The sequence below is a fragment of the Notamacropus eugenii genome, chromosome 2 (genome assembly GCF_028372415.1).
Source record: "Notamacropus eugenii isolate mMacEug1 chromosome 2, mMacEug1.pri_v2, whole genome shotgun sequence".
Classification (NCBI taxonomy): domain Eukaryota; kingdom Metazoa; phylum Chordata; class Mammalia; order Diprotodontia; family Macropodidae; genus Notamacropus; species Notamacropus eugenii.
This window is the reverse complement of record NC_092873.1, coordinates 472,022,526-472,043,000: the sequence shown is the minus strand read 5'-3', so window position 1 is coordinate 472,043,000 and position 20,475 is coordinate 472,022,526. Positions and strand designations below refer to the sequence as shown.

General features: G+C 37.5%; 2 protein-coding genes across 10 annotated transcripts in view; both read left to right on the top strand.

Annotated features, from left to right (window-relative positions):
* RABGAP1L (RAB GTPase activating protein 1 like) overlaps positions 1-20,475 on the top strand; it is a 686,444-nt gene that overhangs the window by 227,579 nt on the left and 438,390 nt on the right. The gene's annotated exons all lie outside the window — the stretch shown is intronic.
* GPR52 (G protein-coupled receptor 52) overlaps positions 1-20,475 on the top strand; it is a 52,221-nt gene extending 31,746 nt beyond the window's left edge. The window contains exon 1 of the mRNA XM_072637889.1: positions 1-20,475. This exon is cut by the window's left edge and continues 31,746 nt beyond it. Within this exon, the coding sequence (XP_072493990.1) occupies positions 17,890-18,969 (1,080 nt within the window). The 5' untranslated portion in view covers positions 1-17,889 and the 3' untranslated portion in view covers positions 18,970-20,475.

Genomic DNA, 20,475 nt, shown 5'->3' with positions numbered 1-20,475 from the left:
AAAAGTGATGATTCCTACAATCACATTACCATGTGTTTAGTATCAGCTCTTCAGGAGAAAATATTTTTTTCATTCTGCTCACACTGTTACCTCTCTGAATTTCAACGTGGAGTAAAGAAAGAGACTTTGTTCAGACTCAGAATCTGATGTTAGTTGTATAGCAAGTTTCCCCATGTATAAAATAGGGATAATAGCACTTCCACTACCTGCCTCACAAGATTATTGGAAGGAAAGTGTTTTTTAAACCTTAGCATTCATATAAATGCGAAGTTTTTAAATGAAAAAAAAAAATGATGGTAAAGTCAGAAGTGGAGTGAATCTATTTTCCAAGCAGCTGCCAAAGTGGTTCTCTTAAAGGCAGGTCTAACTATGCCCCAAAATCTCCGGGACCTTCCTGTACCCTCTAAGCTCTGACTCCTCTGACATTTACCTGTCTGGCTCTGGCCTACCTTTCCAAACCTCATATCCCTGACTCCCTTTCATGCACTGTACAATTTAGTCAGACTGTCTCACTTGCTTGTTTTTTACACATAATGGCATTTCTATTAATTTATATGCGTACATAGAATATAAACTAGAGAAGTTTGAGTTTTATTTGTTTTGTTTTAAGTCTTTGCATTTCTGACATCCAGGACATCTCCTTATACATGCAAGACATTTAATAAATGCTTATTCTTTGATTCATGGGAGTCAGTGAAGATGAGGAGCACCATTTAATGCCTTAACCATCAAGATGGTGCTGGAAAATTCCAGTGAAAGTTGACTTGAATTTTATGATGTTCATTTTGAGTGACTAGGAATGTGCAACCTGCATGAATTGCTATTTATAAAATATATAGAAAAATTCATTTAATTAAAAATAATCCCAACACCTAGCCATACCTTATGTGTTCAAATCAAAAGATCTGCAGGAAATAGTTTTTATAAATCAGTTGACAGATTAGGCTGCTGGTCTGTGTGTCAAATTAATAGGTAAGAAATTAATAATGTGTTTCCATGTTAATAATGTGTTTCCATGGTGCCGGACATCTCCGTATGCCTCAGAGTTCAAGTTCATGTCAATGTCTTTTTGTATCTTTCTTAATACTTTGTTTTCTAGGCAAAAATCTCTATTTTCAGTCAGTCAGTATCTTTAATGGGAATAAATCATAAAGATGTCGGCTCTTGAGACACAACTGAAATGTATCTTTATGTAACTCTGTCCCATTACCTTGTTGCCATCGACAGAAAGTTTCATAAATAAACATATACCATTTTTGACAACCTAATGACATAAAAATAGATAACATTTGCTTTAATCAAAATCCAATTTAATTCTTCATTGCATTTTCTAATTTAATTTTTTTTTTTAAAAAAAAAGCTCGTGAAACTCTTTCAAAAGTACCTCCTCCTTGTTTGGCAACTAACACATCCTTTTAGCCATGACTTGAAATGAAGAGGCTACATTTATTATTTGCTGTTTTCAATTTGAGCTCCCTTGAAGTGATTTCTGTCAGGGTTCTGTTCTCAATTTTCTTATTTTGCCTAGTTAATTTTATCATTTTGTTTTGAAAATAGCTGCTGAAATAATAGAGGTATTTTGGCTGACATGAGCTGATGCGTTTCAGTTCACGTTTCCTCAGATTTGTAACAGGTACTATGTGGGATTGAACAATTCAATGATTTAATTGTTCTTTTGAATAGCTTTGAATTCTCACTGAGAAGAGGAATGTCATTCTTTCCTCTGTCTTTTAAAGGTAAACCTTCACTGTTCTGGATTGGAACACAGGTTTATCAAATGGATTGCATCTTAGGAGTGTCATCCAACAGGACTGAGTCAGAATCTAACCATAAGACTTCTCTAATGTGGATTGGTGCAGGAGTAAGGAAAGTAAGGGAATCCTCACTTTGTTTATGGTGAATTCCATAATAGTCCCCTTCCTCTGTCCCTGTTTCATGTATCTTTTACTATCCATTAAGAAGGCAGAAAAAGAATTCCCTGTGTACTCCTGTGTCAAATTACTCCCTACTGCATCCTCCTCACATCTGCCAGAGTGATTTTCCTATACTTCTTCTCTGACCATGTTGCTCCTCTATTCTTCAAAAGCTTCCTATTGTTTCTAGAATCAAATGTAAATTCTTCTGTTTGGCATTTAAATCTTCTGTAACCTGGTCCCAACTGAGCTTTCTGTCATTATTAATTACTCTTTTTCTCACACTCTTTAGTTCAATCTAACTGAAATTCTTGACATTCCTCTTACTTGATGATCATAACTCTGTTTTTCATACATTTTTACTGGCTTCTCCTCATACCTTGATTATACTTCTTCCTCATCTCTCCTTCTTGGAATACTTAGTTTAGTTCCAGACCCAGCTAATGCATAACACCCTCTTCGACTTGAACCCTTTCTGGATTCTTCTCCTCCAAATACTTTGTATATAATTTATTATTTTTGTTCATTTCTTTCCAGTTCTTCATGAACGCATTTGAGATTTTCTTGGCAAAGATATTAGAGTGGTTTGCCATTTCCTTCTTTTGCTCATTTTACAGATGAGGAAACTAAGGCAAACAGTTACGTAGCTTGTGCAGGATCACACAACTACTAAGTATCTGAAGCTAGATTTGAGCTCAGGTCTTCCTAACTCTAGGCCTGCTGTGCCTTCCAACTGCTCAATTCGTTTAAAATTCTGTATGTATACGTATCTTCCTGAAGAGAAGTAACATTCTTGAAGGCAGGATTGTTTTTTTTTTCTGTGTCCCCAACCTCTAGCGATACATACCAGGTGCTTAATAAATGATTGTTGATTGATTAATAGTAGTTGTCCCATTAAAGGCTTTTTGTTGCCTGTCTAATTTTTTTCCTTGGAAATTCTTGTAAAGTCCCAGATAAATGACAGTTTTAATTATCTTGAATATGACCTTGAATAAGCAAATTGGTTTGTTTTAGTTTAATATTATTTATTAATTATGCTTGGCCTTTATACAGTGGTTTATTGTCTATAAGATGCTTTAATATGTAGGGTTTTATCTACCCTATAACAATCCTGTGAAGAGATTGTGAGAGCATTATGATTCTTTGTCTCTGGAAATTATGGTTATGCTAATTTTATGGATGAGAAATTTCTGGCTTGACTTGTCTCATGTCATAGTGGGAAACACTAGTTTGGTACAAAGAGTGTTCCCTCCTTGTGTTTAAAGTCATGGGACCTGAGTTCAGATTCTCTCTTTGACACCACCGTGTAACCACAGACCAATCACCTAACCTCTCATGAATATAGAATTTTCATTTTTAAAATTAGAGGTTTAAACTAGATGATCTCTGAGGTTCCTTGAAGTTGAAAATCTGTGATTGTATAACTGGCAGAGATATGAACTGAATCAAGATTTTCTCCTTTCAGATTCAGTATTCTCCCTACCAAACCATGACTCAGCTTTAACCTTGAGCCATCAAATTGAGTTATACAGGATACAATTGCCATGTGTTTTTGGAAAAGATAGTTTTATTGATAGGTTTTATTTTTGAATCAGTCACTTTTATATCATAGTTATTTCCAAACTCCTCACCCTCTCCCCAGAAACTCTTCCTTTTAACAAAGAAAAATTAGATTAGCATAAGCAACTCACATATTGACCTTGACTGCTGGGTATGCAATGATTTGCATCCTTAGTCCCTCAACTTTTTTCAAAAAGATAGGAGGTACATTTCTTCATTTCTTCTCCAAGTGGCCTTGCAGTTGAATTAACTTCTGCTGTTACTATAAATGAATTCACCAAAAAGTGTCATGGGCTCTTTAAGCAGACATGGTAAGTTACTATAGTTGTTTTCCTTTGAACAATTACAAAAAATGTAAAGATCAACTCTATCGTCTTTTCAGCTTTTGTGCTCATCTACTTATGTATTATATAATTTTGTATTTTCCAGATACATAGAGTCTCAAACAGACTGTATTACTTTATTACCAACATCCTTAATTGTAATAGAATCTCTGAGGATCTTTAGCCCGAGAATCCATTCTGCAACATTCCCAAGAAGTTATCTGAACAAAGAGATTAGCTTTTTGCCTTTCTTGTGTTTATCCATCTTGTCTTTCTAGAATATATCTTCTATCATTAACAAGCATTTACAGAGCTGGCACTGTGGATTTGTCAGCCCTCTGAGTTTGATATACATAAAGACTCAACTGTGAGCCTCATATTGCTGTGGACTATGAATTGTGTTAACAGCATGATTGTCAGATTGGTATTTTTTGCCAATTAGGCACAACCTATTAACTTCATGTTGAATTATATCTGATGTTAATTAGTGGCCCTTTTAGTTGTTTCCCTCTCCTTTAGACAAAACCTTTTTCTCACCTTAGATAATAAATAAATTTTTCTAGTTGATTTTTGGGATGGATAAAAATGAAAGCAGAATAGTGCAAGATGATCATTGAAAGTACGTAGATCACTATTGATTATGTGGGAAGGCCTTAAAGATTGTACTGCATTCAGTAGCCCCAACCAAAAGATGCCATTCTGTCAGCAAGCACTTGTCATCATGAAGACATTCACTTTCAGAATTTTTAACCTAAGATAAAAAGATTTAGAGGTGAAAGAGAGATTATCTGGTCTATGAGAAAACTGAGGCCCAGAGCCCTGAGAGAAGAGACAATTAACCAGTGATTTTCCTTGGGGGAAAAAAAAGGAAAGAGGTTCAGATAAAGTTGAAGAATAGTGAGAAACATATATAAGGTTTTGAATGGGATAAAAATGTGCCACATTGCTAATATGTTATACTTTTTGCATTGTACTGGTTCTCTCCCAGCCACCCAAGTGTGTAAACTAAGAGCCTTTCTTCAATTCAGTTTCCATTTCAGTGAACATTTATTAAGAGCCTACTATGTGCCAGGCACTATGCTAAGCACTGAGGATACAAATACAAATAAAAACACAGCCCCTGCCCTTAAGTAGCTTAAAGTCTAACCCACAAAAAGAAGGAAGAAAGTGAAGGAGTAAAGGGTTACTCAGCACAGAGGCAATGATAGGGAGTTCCAGAGAAGTCCAAAAGCAACATATTTGGTGGGAAATGGGGAGAAGACTGTGAGGAGCTCCCTTTTAAAATAGAAGCCCTGGAGCCCATGGCCCTGTCCTCCAAAGTGTCGCATCAAAGGGGCAGAGGGTACAGAAGAGGCCTGAGTGTCAGGCAGATTCAATCTTGGAGGATAATGAGATTTCCCAGTGATGAATTTCCTGGGGAAGAAAGGTATGATGGAAAGGTCCAAAGCAGTCCAAAAACAGAGCAGTCTATTGGAAATGACTCTACTTCTCCCTTAATAACCTTTTATATCCAGTCATTTCCAAGTTTTTTCATTTCTTCCTGCCCTTTATGTTTCGTATTCATCCTCTTCTCTCCACTCAAAGAACCCCTACTCTAGATCAAACCCTCCTCACCTGTATCATCATAGTAATGACCAAAATGGTCTCCCTGCCTCTCATCTCTCCAATCTCCTATCCATCTTCCAAGGAGTTACCAAAAGAATATTTTTCAAAGACAGATCTGAGCACATCATTCCCTTGTTTAAGAACCTCTTGTGGTTTCCTGTTTGTCTCTGAGATAAAGTACAAATTCTTTTTTTTGACATTTAAAGACCTTCCCTCTCTGGCTTCTGTCCATCTTTGTAGACTTCATATTGCTCCCCCTGACATACTCTGTTCCAGCCAAACTGAAATTCCTCATATATGTCACTTCATCTCCTGATTTCATGTCTGTTCCTATACTGTCCTCCATGTGCAGAATAGACTCCTTCCTCACCTTGTGCCTCTTAAAGCTCTGTCTCCATTTAAGATTCAGCTCACCTGCCATCTCCTGTGTGAGATCCTTCCTGATACCCACTTTCTATTAGCACTCCCATTCTAATTTTACTTTGTATATATTTTGAATTTACTTATCCACAAATATGTTCTCTTTTCTTTTCCCCCACTCTCTCAGCGGATTGTAAGCTCTTTGAGGACAGGGATCATTACATTTTAGCCTTTTCTCTTTAATGCCCCACACAGTCTCTGGTACTGAGTAGTTACTTACTGAGCACTTGCTGAATTGAATTGCGTGGTTCATAGATTAAGGGTTGAAAAGGGATTCCAGAGATCATCTACTCCAAACTCCTCTTTTTGCAGAGGAAGAAAGGGAGACCTTGGGAAGTTAAATGTTTTATCCAGGGTCACACAGGTAATGTTGGGAAAGGGATTTAAACCAAGGTCCTCCGACTCCAAAATTGGTGCTCTTTCCATTATACCATATTCCTTCCAATGAATGTATTCACCATCATTAGCCATGTGTGTAAAATTTGTGAGTCTATATTAATGCTTAATAATGAATTGATAACATGAAGTATATGAAAACAGGATGTAATAAGTGCCCCACCCTCAGCATCTTTGTAATAAACAAAAAGAAATCCAGATTGAATAAATTTTCGGGATACCATTCAGATGGAGTGGCATGTATGTATGCCTGCATATGCATGAAGCATTTGTTCCTACCATTTCAGTTCTATTAGAGAAGCACTATAAAAATTGGACGCAGGAAACAGAATCAGAAGATTGAATCCAAATTTGGTTCAGATAACAAATATTACTTTTAGCCTTTGACACTTGGCAACTTTAAGTCTGCTAATACAAATGAGATTTTTCCCCCCTTCTTTTGGCAATTCAATGTGGACAGAAATTTGCAGTATTGATTTTAAAATGACCTGAATTCTGTGACCCTGTAGAATTTTTAAAAATTTGGAGCCTAGATCCTATAACAGTCCTCTGAAGTATGAGCATTTGTATTTCAAGTTTGTTTCTGAAAATTGAGTCATAGATGTTACATTTCAAGCCAGCTGAAGGTTTGATTATTCCACACTTCACTGCTTTTAAAATTCCAGTTGCTATAACAACTTTGATATTTCTTTATTATTTTTAGCATTTCAGTTGCCATAACAATAAATATCACTTTTAAAAGTGTAACAAATTTTCTTTTTATTTCTTCTTTCATTTTTTCTTTAATAAAGGAAGTAACCCTTTTCAATTAAAACATTTTTTTCTCATGTCATTCATTCATTTAAAATTTGGGAATGTTGATTAGTTTTCAGACTTTTGAATAGTCTTTTTCAAGGTATAGTCAACTTTTATGCATCTGCATTTACATACCATAGTTTTCTAAATTAATAGAAAATTAATGATGGAATTTTGTTTAAGATAAAAATTATTATAAAAAACATTAACTTAGCTATAGGCTAAAAACAGCAGGAAGAGGAAGAGAAAAACACCTTGGGAATGTGGGAAAAATGAGACATTAGTGTACATTCTATAGAGCAATTTGGAACTATGTCCAGAGTTCTATGAAACCATGCAGACCCTTTGACCTTGCAATACCACTACAGATAAAAAAACAAAAAGAAAGAGGAGCTATATGTACAAAAATATTTATAGCAGCTCTTTTCTGGTGGCAAAGAATTGGAAATTGAGGGGATGGCCATCAATTGAGGAATGGGGGAACAAATTGTACTATGCCATTATGATGAAATACTATTGGACTCTAAGAAATGATGAGCAGGATGCTCTCAGAAAAACCTGGAAAGACTTACATGAGCTGATGCAAAGTGAAATATACGGTGTCCAAAGTAACAGCAATATTTTAAGATGATTGGCTTTTGGGTGACTTAGCTGTTCTTAGCAGTACAGTGATCCAAGACCACTGTGAAAGATTTATGATGAAAAATGCTATTCATTCCCAGAGAAAAATTGATGGTTTCTGAATACAGATTGAAGCATACTTTTTTTGCTTTATTTTTCTTGAGGTTTTTTGTTTTTGGTCTGTGATTTTTTTTTTTATACCATGACTAATATGGAAATGTTTTGCATGACTTCACATGCATAACCCATATCCAATTGATTACTTTCTCAATTTAGGGAGGGGGGTGGGTAATGGGGAGATAGGAAGGGAGAGAATTTGGAACTCAAAGTTTTAAAAATGAATGTTAAAAATTATTTTTACATGTAACTGGGGAAAAATAAAATGCTAAATAAATTTAAAAAAAAAGAAAAGAAAGTTGCCTAAATGCAGTTATAGGAGATCATTGTTAGAAGATAAACCAGGTGTATATTTAACGACTGTGAATTGGGAAGAATTCTTCATCAATAAAACAGATGATAAAAGACAAAATAGACAATTTCAGCTTTATAATATGAATAAAAACTTTTTTCTAGATATCAATGCAAGCTAGAAGTGGACAGAAAAATGTAGATTAAAAAATCTTTGCATTAGATGTTTTTGATAAAAAATTTGACATCCCAAATCTATAAGAAATTCAAGCCATTTACTAATAGATAAGGAAGGGCTGTCAACTGGTTTCAAGTGAATTAAATTCAATCTAGCAACAACAATCCGAAAAGTTGTTTAGTAGCAAAAAAGCGGGAGACCAACAGTTTAAATAAATAAGATTTGTCTTTGTAGCCATCAGATTGGCAAAGATGAGAACTATGAAGTGTTGGAGGTGCTGGGGGAAAATACTCCATTGTTAAATATAAATATCAATCCAGCCATTCTGGAACACAATTCAGAACTATGCAAAGAAGAAACTTTAAATTAGCAACGCGGTGATTCACAGTGTTGAGTTTATGCCACAAGAAGAGGAGACCTCCATATGAAAAAAACTCCCAAGGTTTCGGGATAGGGATCAAACCTGTGATTTCACTGGATCAGGGACTCCAACAATTAGGAAACTTCCTTTAGTGACGTAGGTTTCTATCTTTTTTGACAACTTTATAGTCTTCATTTCCTTGAACATTGTGAAGGTAAATGACTTGCTCAGGCTTATAAAGCTATATATATATGCAAGAAATGAAACTTGAATCTAGTTCTTCCTGGCACTGTGACAGTCTCTATCCACTGTGCTATGTTGCCTTTATGTCTGTGTATGTAAACTTGGAAACCAAACTATGGTCCTCATGATAGAACATTCTGGAGTATATGGGTAGGGCAGAATACTGAAGAGCAACAGGGCACATTGAGGACAGAGGCCCTGCCTTGGAAACCTGGGGCTGCCAGTAACACTCTTTGTAGTCGTGGGTATCTGATTTCCATTTCTTTAGCCATAAACAAGGGGAGTTGTAATGTGAAACTTTGGGAGTTTCTTCTAGTTCACCGCCTGTTCCATGATTATTTGTCTTAAGCAATGCTAAATATCAACCAATAAACCTTTAATAAATGGCAGCAGCGTGTGTGTGTGTGTGTGTGTGTGTGTGTGTACATGTGTGTACACGAAACTCATGTAAAGAAAATGCAGGATAATTCGAGGAGGAAGGAAGTGCTAAAAGTTGGGTAGATTTCTTGTATCTGTACCTTTCTCTTATCTGTCTCCTCTTTTTTAAAAAATAAATTTATTTTTAGTTTTCAACATATATTTCCATAAGTTTTAAATTTTCTCCACCTCCTTCCCTTTCCCCCTCCCTCAGACAGAATGCAGTCTGATATAGGCTCTACATTTACATTCTTATTATTTCACATTAACTGTGAGTTCCTCTCCCTGAAATGCACGCCTTCCCTCCACCTTGTAGCATCTTTAGTTCTTTTTATTATTCAGCACAAGCGACATCACTTCTCTAAAAACTCTTCTGATCAAGCAACAAACATTTATTAAGAACTGTACTTTGTGCCAACTTGCCCTGACACTTGGAAGATTCTTGACAAAATCCTAGAAATAAGGCTGCTAGGAGCTTTTTCAAATAAATGGAGTATGTTTTCATGAAGTGGGGAAGGTGTAGGGTGTTGACATGCTGTAGGGACAACACTGGTGCCTGTGTGGTGGTAGATGGATTGGAAAAGGGAGAAAGGAGGCAAAGAGTGTAAGGCAGTTTCAATCCAGGCAAGACATGATGAGGACCTGCATTGAAGTGGTAGCTGCATGAATAGTGAGAAGGGGTGGTATATGAGAGATGTTGCCAAGGTAGAAATGGCAACAGATTGAATATGTTGGCCAATTGAGCGCAAGGAGTTGAGGATGAAGGTGAGACTATGAACCTGGATAACTTGGAGGATGTTGGTGCCTTTGATATAACAGAAGGTTCAGAAGGGTTTAGGGGGAAGTTTGAGAGTTCTGTGTAGGTATTAGATTGAGAAGCCATGGAAGCATCTCTAGAGTGCTTCATCTTTCTTGAAAGGGTCAGCCTGTGGTTTTGTGACTGTCAAAAGAACACTCATTCTCACAGGCTTGGGTTATTTGGCCAAGTGGTATAACCAGTCTGAGTCTTAGATCATAGCTCGCCAGGGTAGTTTCTGACAGTTGTGTAACTGGAATTTAACAGGGATTTCTTTCTCACTCAAGCATCTAACTGATATCTAGGATGTTGTGTCTGTGAGTACAAATGCTTGACCCTCCTGAGTCAGGTGTGAAAAGACTGTGTGAAAACAGCAGTACAGGCTGAATGCATTTTCTCTTCCTACTTATCAAATGTTCTTTTAGGATGTTCAATAGACCTCTCTCTTCTGCTTACTATGACTTCAACAGGTTTCTACTATTCTTAAAATGCCCTGTGTCAGTATGACACAATTTTCTGGCCATTTCTTGAAAATCATTTGGATGATATTTAGGTGACTGGCTTTGTGGTGGTGAAGCAGAAAGGGACTCATCATCATTTTATAAAGGCACTTTGAATGCTAAGAGGTTGGGACAACTTTTAATATTGGTTATATCCTCCTAATTAGTTTTTGGTCACTTTTCCAAATCTAAAATCCATTTAGGAATGTAGGCAGTAGGCTTCTAGTGGTAAGAATTCTGAATTTGGAGTCACAGGCCTTGGTGAATTCCCGGCTTTAATCCTTGTTACCTCTGTGACCCTGGGCAGGTCACTATCCTGTCTAGGTTCCAGTGACCTCAATATTAAAACAATAGGGTTGGAGCAGATGATTTCTGAGATCGCTTTCAGATATAACTCTTATGTTCTTGTGACTTCAATTCAGCAAACATTTTAAGTGACAATGATTTGGCTGGTGAATAGCGCACTGGGTTTATAGTCAGGACTTGAGATACTTAACGGCTGTACCTATAATTCATCTAATCTTTGTCCATCTCAGTTTTTTCATTTGTAAAAAGGGAATTAGAAACCCTCACAGTTCATTAATTAGCTTTCATGAATATTTACTGCAATGGTATAGTGAAAATAGTTGATACAAAACTTCCTCACAAAGGTCTAAGACATACTCTTAGACTGTCGGTCAGCCATTTAGTAAGCATTTATGGGCCAGGCACTGGGCTAAGTGCTGAGGAAAAGTAGACCTAAGCTTTACAAGAACCTATGTGGCAAAAGGAGTCCTGGAAGTCCTTCTGTTGGAGTCCCCAAAATGTTCCCCTCAAATATAGGCTCTTTTTTCCACTGGAATCTTGAGTCAACTTCCCTCATCTCCTATATTCTAGTCGTTCCTTGACTTCTAATGCAGTTTTTGCTGTCCACAGTTCCATGGTTGTAGCTGGGATGCTGAATGGAAGATGGGAGTCCCCAAATCTTCTAGAATCTTCTAAGATCTCAAAAGTGTTTCTCCACCCAAAGGAGGGAGAGGCAGCCTAGTCTGAAGCATGTCATTCACTCCTCCAGGAAATTCCTTTTCAAGGGTAGTTCTCTCTTGTTGTGCAGTAGCATTTGGCAGGCTGAAAGGAAGGAAATGATAATTTCCTCTTTTGAACATGATTTTCAGTGAATTAAATGAACGTTCAAAAATGTCATGACTCTTGGGAAAGTAAGAAATTAAAATAAGTTAATAGGATCCTTGATTTGGAAATGGAGCTTAAAGCTGTTGTAATAGTTTGAAATTTAGATTTTATTCTGATTTTGTCTTTCCTGTGAGCATTATATACCCTGTAGGTAGATCTCAAAACATTTTTAAAATCTCAAACTGTACAAAAACTGCTGCCATTCTGCCTGTCGCTCCATTTCAATTGGTCGAACTTCAGCCCCATGAATTATTATCCTAGGGCTTCAGTCCTTTAAGGAAATAGTCAAGACTTCTAAATTTCAGGGACCGGAGAGGATATTGTGAAAACCCATGTTTAATACCTTAAGACATGTGTGTTTGGTATCCCTTTATTGTGGACTTTGATGACCCTGGAGAAGATGACTTTTAGCAGCTCTGCTTCACTTCAGTTCAGTCAAGACATCACCCTTGTGGTGTCATTGGTCCTTTGAGAATGAAGGATGAACGACAACAGTGATAATGTAATTCTATTTGTTGGACAGCCAGACTCGGTGGTGATGCCTGCCAAAGGGTGATTCTGTACTGACCAAGTGTCCTCTGTTGTTTCTGCTGCGTGTCTGTTTGATTGTTACTCTGTCAGATTGGTTTAGCCTTGAGAGACTCTCTGACGCCTCTCTGAACCTTTAAGGGCTCTTTGGCCCTAATTCACTGAGAGAAAGGATAGGGAAATTAATAATTAGAGTGATAATAAAATATCCAAATAATGTCCACTGTAAGTTTAGATTCCTAGCATTTCAGTATAAATGTAAATTAAAATGCAGGCATAAAAGAGCAAGAAACAGCTGAGGGGAGAGAAAAAAATGATGCTGAATTTGAAAGAGACATTGGATTTCTTCAGATCCAGTGTCATTTTCTTTTCTATTTATGGAAATATCTATTTATGGAAAAAGCAGCAAAAGAATTAATTAGCAATCTCAGGAGAATTCCCGGGAGAATATTGGTAGGACACATGGAAGAAACCCCACTGAAGTTTGAAACCTGAGTTCACTTCTCTGCCATGCCATTTACTAACTATGTGAATTTGGTCAGGTTTCTGGGATTTGGCCTCCTCTTGTATAAAATGTATAAAATGATAGGTTGGAATAGATCACTAAGATTCCTTTTTAACACTAAATATGGGATCCTGTGACTCATTTTGAACCTAGAGTGTTTTGCTATCTGAAATTGCCACCTAAATGGATTTTCCCTTTTGCATTTAGAGCTGTGTATTATAGATTTTTGCCATTGTTTTTCATTGTTACATAAAGTGTCCCGAAAGTCTTAGTACAGTTAAAAAATGTAAATCTGAAGTCATTCAGTATTTGATTTTCACATTTTTCCCCACATATGAGAAATCAAATCACATAAATACTTATGTTAGTGGGTAAGAGCATAATTTTTAAAAAATTTATGTAGTGGATATATTTTAATTTACTAAAATTATAGATTTCTAGGAGGGAAGGGAGACAGTTAGGTGATGCAGAGATAGAGTGCCTTACCTGGAGTCAGGAAGGCTCATCTTCCTGAGTCCAAATCTAGTCTCAGATATTTACTAACTGTGGGACTCAGGGCAAATCATTGAACCCTGTTTGCTCTTATTTGTAAAGTGAGCTGCAGATGAAAATGGCGAACCCCGCCACAGTGTTTGCCAAGAAAACCCCAGTTGGGGTCATGAAGTCTTGGACCCATCTGAAAGGACTGAGCAACAAAAACAAAAGTGGGAAAGGGACTTAAGTGATTATGTAGTTTACCTTCTTTCTTTTACAGATGAGGAAACTGAGTTCCAATGACTTGCTCAGAGACACACAATTAACAAGCATTTAACAGGCACCTTCTGTTTGCCTGTCACTATTAGGCACTTGGGATACACACAAAAATGAAGTATTCTACATTAACTTAACTCCTTAACTCCTGATGTTGGGAAGAGATAATTAATATAATTAAATACAAAGAAATTACTACAAGGTAATTAGATGAGGAGGCACTGGCCTCTCTGGGGACAGGAAGTCAGAAAAGACACAGTGGTGTGTGAGTCAAGTTTTGAAGGAAACTAGGAATGCTAAGAGACAGAAATGAAGAAGTGTGTTACTGGGATGGAGAGCCACCAAGTAATGCCGGGAGACAGGAGATAAAGGATAGTGCGTAAGGAATGGCAGCAGAGGTGGTTTGGCTGGACAGTGGAGTGTCGGAAGGGGAGCAGGAGTAATATACAGCAAGATTGGAAAGAGAAATGGGCATTGGACCACCAAAGAGAGTAATGGGTATTTGTTCACAAAGGCCACAGGGACTAAATTGAGGAGAGGCATGATATGATCACACCTGAAATTTAGGAAAATCATGTTAACCAGCAGTTGTGTTGAACAAGAGGCTGAAGGGAGGAGAGACGTGAGGCAGAGAAACCAGAAGAGGCTTTGATCTTGTTGTAAAGTGATGAAGGCCTGAACCGGGGGAGCTGATTATGTGAGTAAAGAGAGGGGGACATGGGAGAGATGTTGTGGATAAGATTTGGCAAATGTTTGTTTACCTGGGGTGAAGGAACAAGGATGACATTCAGGTTGTGGCTCTGGGAGATTGGAAGAATATTGGAAGTGGTGTAATCAGGATTTGAACCCAGGTCTTTTGACAGTGATCGGTCCACTTCAACGATGCTGCCTAATTGATTAAATTTCATCATTCCGTGCCTCTGCAACTCAGACTGAAAATAATTTTTCAGTAAAATTCCATCCGTATCTTTGTCTGCAAGCTTCATTCTTGCCTTTCAATTTGCAACTTGAGTATTTAAAACTTCTGAAACTGAAGAAAATGAAATCCAGATAATGTGATGTCTATCTGAATGCCTAGAAATGAAACTTGTTTCCTTTTAAATGGTACTTTCTAGGAGTTTGTTCCCAAAATTAAAATATTTGCTTTCAAGTCTAAATTCATCATCCATTCTGCATTTTTTCTCTATTTAGCTCATTGTAACCCGATCTGATATTTCTTTTAAACTAAAGAATAGAACAAAAAAATACATGTTGATTCATAGATCTGTAATGAAAAGAGGAATCACATTGTCTCTGACATTTAGATATGTTATTTTTTGGTGAACAAAGGAGTGAAATTTTTTTTTCAAAAAGGATGTCATCCTATTAAAAGACCCATATATTCTTGTTTTGCTATAAACCTTCTTTCTTTCCCCCGTTTCCCTATTTTTTGAAAATTCTAGTGTTATTAAGATATTAAAGATCAGTCTTTTCCTTTTCTAATTAACTTCCAAAAATGGGTTATTGGACCCAAATAGAACTTATTCAAAATTGCATGTATTTGCATTGAAGTTGTGTTTTTAAATCTAGTTAAACACTTTTGGCGGGTCATATGAAAAAAATATTTTTAACCTTTTGCAGTTTTAGGCACAGAGAGGTAAACTAAACAGATGATTTAGGTGAAATTTTGTAGTTTTCAGCTCACTCTGCAAAGATTTTTTCCCCCCATTTAACCGTTTCTCTTCTCCTTGACCTTAAACATTTTACAGGCCAGACTTTGGAACAGGAGAATCAGCATACAATATTAGCACTATTATAACTTTTTTGTTTGGGCAATTCATTTAAATTCCAGACTTCAGCAGAGAATTGACTAAATCTGGGGGTGGTATGAAACTAATGATCAATTTCCATTAATCAAAATATAACCATTTTGAGAGAAGGAATAGAAACAGTCACATTAGTTTGGGCTTATGAAGGTTTGGCACATTTAATAATTAATAAGTATTTTCTGCCAATAAGGATTAAATTTCTGCTGACTTGTTTTTTTAGCCTGTCTCTTATAGTACCTTTGTGGTAGTTTCTCTGAGGTTTAAAAGTGTATCTGTAGACATGCTCATGTTCCAGAGAGCAGAATCTTGTGAAAGTGCTAGAAGGGAAGTACCCCTGGAAGTTCCGAAATGCCATTAATATATTATAAGCATCGGTCAGTTCCATTGTCTTCATTTGTCATTCTTGATCGCAGCTTGCCATGTAAGGCTAGAAGCCTGCATGTGCCTGGCAACTGTTACCTAGTGACAGTTTCAGCTGCAGTAGCCATTGGCTGGGCTGTTGATTGGGGCAGAAGGACCGAGTCACCTTTCTGATGGGGAGTTCTTCTGCATCCGCTCAGGGTGATGAGGAGGAGGTGCAGGGGCTCAGGTGCAAGCAGTAATTCAGAGAGCGCAACTGTGAAGTGAGGAATTGCTACAGCCTCCTTGTAACTGCATCACAGTCAATCGGACTCCTAAATCAGGCTGCACAGCGGAGCGGCTGATTAGAGTGGATTTAGGTGAGAAGCGTTGCCTTATTCTTGTAATAAGACAACCCCAAAGTGACTCCTTTGAATTAGAAGAAATTGGCTATTGACAGTAGGAAATGCGTGATGAGGAGTGTCCTGTGGATGTTATAAAAGAATAAAGAAGGACTCCCCTCTATGGCTTGGTGATGTATCAGAGAAAAGAACTTTAAGAAGAATGCTTTCTATTAAACTGCTGCATCAGAACTAGAGGAAATTTTTTTATTTCTAGTGCATGAGATTCCTTCAGAAGGCACTGTGACTTCTAACAAAAGGACCTCTGAGGCACTAGTATTTCTTAAAAGGACTTTCAGCACCATATCCAAATGACCTTGGAGACCTTTCTGTTGGGATTGCTTCGTCCAGCTCTGCCAGATCTCCAGCATTTCAGACTCTAGGATTGCAATTTGCCTCGATGCTTTGGGGACATTTAAAAACAAGACTGTCTAGTAACCTACCTAATGGCCCCTGCACTAATTGAGCATTTCTTCAAAATAGAACACAGAATGAAAAGAAGCATTTTCTTAACATATGGCTGTTCTGTAACTGCAGATGTAATAAACGAGGTAATTTTCCAGTCCTGGGAAAGCTAGTTGCTGAAGTAATTATTTAATATGCTGATCATCTAGCGAAGACTGACCAGGTAAAGCAGCCTAGAGGATGAAGATGTGACTGAAAATAACTGAGTAGTAAACAATGGCAGCATTTCTAGTCAAATCAGCATTTCATTAGCGTCAGAGTAGAATGCAGATTGAAGTTTGGGGCTTTTGAAAGGATTTCTGAATTGTTGTAAAGGTGAGAAATACCATTGATTGAGTCATGCACTTTATTGTCCTGATTCATTATAAGGAATGTGACAAGCCAGCTAATGAAAAATATTTTCAGTTACCGAGACTGAAACTGAATGCAGGGATGATTTTTGAGGGGAGGGAGGTGGATAGGGGAGAGGCTTAAATTATGTAGCTGCCACTACCACCCATAACCGGAAAGGACTAAAGCTGTTTAAACTGAAAACCGACTTAAAACTTCTTGGGTTCATCTTATTTGGGGAGTGTGAACTGATTGTACTTTATCTGCTTCGCTGGAGATGTTTTGTTTTCCTCTCCTTCCATTCTGCCTCTAAAGAGAATCTACTCAGTTCATATCCAAGTAGTGTTGAGTCTTTGGGAATTAACCTTGACAAGAAGGTTTTCCTTACCTCTTTAATGAAAGGATGGATCACAGGGATGAGATAGGGAGTGTCATCTCCAGAACAAATCCCAAAGGCATAGCATGCTAGAGGGAACTTTTTCTAGGTTTCCAACTAAAAGCAGTTACTCACCTCCTGAAATTTTAATGATTTAAATGAATCTGAAACATTCGTTTATGTCATATCATTACTGATCAAGGAAGTCTGAATTGTAGGAAGACCTTTTCTTGTTCTCTTTAGTGGATCCCAAAGAAATTGCCTTTCTCAGGAGAACAAACAATCCTCAAAAGCTTTTTCTTTCCTCACCCCATCCCTCTGATGGCTGAAATTTTTTTTAAAATGCCATTCGTTTTCTATAGTGGAAGATAAAGAATCCGATTTCTTTAGAAGTGCCTTGTGTTTGTTAAAGGTAGTTTGAGAGCCCTGGAGGGAGCTAACCGGTGGCCTTCTTTTCACCTCCTTCCTAGCTTATTTTCCCCCCACAGCTGAGGTGTGTCAGTGCTGAACTGATGCTGATGAAGACACTTGAGCAGTTCTGGGAAGCTAGTCTGTGGCAGAAGCAATTGGCATTGTCAGCAGAGACAGCGTGAGCCACCAAAGTGAAGAGGTTAGCAGATGTTGGGCAGGTCATCCCTGGACTGCTGTTGTCCTGGCCATAGGGTTTCTTAATCCCAAATCATGAATGAGTCCAGGTTGACTGAACCAAGGACTCACAACATGAGCTTTGGGAATGTTTCTGAGCATCACTCCTGCCCACTCGGATTTGGCCACTACAATTCAGAGGACATCTGCATCCTGGAGACTGTCGTTATCGTCCTGCTGACGTTTTTAATCATTGCTGGGAATTTAACCGTCATTTTTGTCTTTCACTGTGCTCCACTTTTGCATCATTATACTACCAGCTATTTCATCCAGACCATGGCCTATGCTGACCTCTTTGTGGGAGTGAGCTGCTTGGTTCCCACTCTCTCCTTGCTTCATTATTCCACAGGTGTCCACGAGTCACTGACTTGCCAGGTTTTTGGATACATCATCTCAGTGCTGAAGAGTGTTTCCATGGCATGTCTCGCTTGCATCAGTGTGGATCGCTACCTTGCCATCACCAAGCCTCTTTCCTACAACCAGCTGGTCACTCCTTGTCGCTTGAGAATCTGCATTACCATGATCTGGATCTACTCCTGCCTGATTTTCTTGCCTTCTTTTTTTGGTTGGGGGAAACCTGGTTACCACGGTGACATCTTTGAATGGTGTGCCACCTCTTGGCTCACCAATGCCTATTTTACTGGCTTTATTGTTTGTTTACTTTATGCTCCTGCTGCCTTTGTCATCTGCTTCACTTACTTCCACATTTTCAAAATCTGTCGGCAGCACACCAAAGAGATCAACGACCGAAGGGCCCGCTTTCCCAGTCACGAAGTTGATGCTGCTGGAGAGACCGGGCACAGCCCTGACAGACGCTATGCCATGGTCTTGTTCCGTATAACCAGCGTGTTCTACATGCTCTGGCTCCCCTACATCATCTACTTTCTTCTGGAGAGCTCTCGAGTCCTGGATAATCCCGCTCTCTCCTTCCTGACCACCTGGCTCGCTATAAGCAATAGTTTCTGTAACTGTGTGATATACAGCCTCTCCAACAGTGTGTTTAGGTTGGGCCTCCGAAGATTATCACAGACAATATGCTCATCTTGTATGTGTTTAAAAGACCGGAACATCCAGGACCCCAAGCCCAGAAAACGGGCTAATTCCTGCTCCATCTAAGGAAAACTGCACTGCTAATCAAGTGCCGTCTGAGAGTGATTTGAAATAGTATTTTGTACATCTGGGGATCTTCCATGGCAGAAATATTTACTTGAATAGTTCACTATGAAATGACATGTAAACTAAAAGTGACTTTTTCTAAATGGAAAACTATGGAAAAGAAACCTAGAAAGAAAACACACATGAGACATTATTTATCATGTGAATGTGGTTCCTTTGAATTTGTATGATGGTAAGAGAAATTTATCAGTGAAAATTTGAAAAACAAATTATTATCTCAAATCTTCCACAGGGCATATAATAACTGGCACATCAAAGCAGGTTCCTGCTGTGTATGTTTCTCTCTCTTTTTAGAAAGTCATTTCTTTTTCTTATTTTTTCCTCCTCTAGATATATGCTGCATATTATATATGTAGCATGTGATCACCTTTTGCATTAAAATATACTTTTTAAAATACAGTAGGCTATTATCCATAAATGATCTCCACAAAACCTACACAGTAAATATAATTTAATAACTAGCCACATAGCACCCTTGCATATATTTTTACAGTATTCATTGTTGCACAAATGGTCATCAAAAAAACAAAATTAAAATCTGTTTTTTTTTTAAAGGTAGAAGCTTTCTTTCCTATTTATCAAAGTCTGTTATTCTATAGCCTCCCCTAAATCTTCTTCCCAGCCCTCACATTTTTCCTGCCCTAAAGCTTTTGGTTACATATTCCAGAAGTGTCTTAGTTAATGAAGGAACTTACTATACAAGGTAATTACAATGTTAATAACCTCTTCCTTCCAAAAAAGCAACCTAACTGGTTGGTTGGAGGGTGAGGGAGAAACGATATTCATTCAACACATTCTGATAGCTTTTAGAAATATTTTCCCCTCTAGGTCCTATTAAATAAGTTCCTGTGCCTGATATGGTATTTTTTTAAATTGCCAAGGTGTTTTTCTCCCTTTTTCACTAACAAGGTTATTCTATTGCAGATACAAGAGATGTACCTAGTAGTGAGATATCATTTAGTGCTAGTTTGAATTATTTTCCTTTTCAAGTAAAATATTAACCCTTTTTATGTTGGGTTTACTACATAGCTCACTAGGGTAGTTGCCAAGTCCTTTGTGTGATTGCTTGCATATACTGTATTTTTTAAGACAAAAAAATGTAAATTATATTATGTGGTCTGTGCCTAATGTTTTCATAGCACATTGAATAGGTCAATGCTCTTTTCAATCTTCAGGATTGAAGCAGAATACACAAAAAACAAAAACTTGCTTTAAGAGAAAAATACTTTTTTGTGCCATTGTTAAATAGATATTTATTAGACAAAACTGTGTTCTTGGAGGAGGTGAGAAGACAATTTACTTAATTATCAAATACAGGTAAGAGCTTCAGTATTTTCCTTTGTAATGATCTGCTTTCAGATTCAGAGATGAACTAATTTTGTAAGTGCATTATATGGGTTTGTGTAATAAGTTTCCAGGGGTTCAGATGCAGCATGTTTGGGGAAG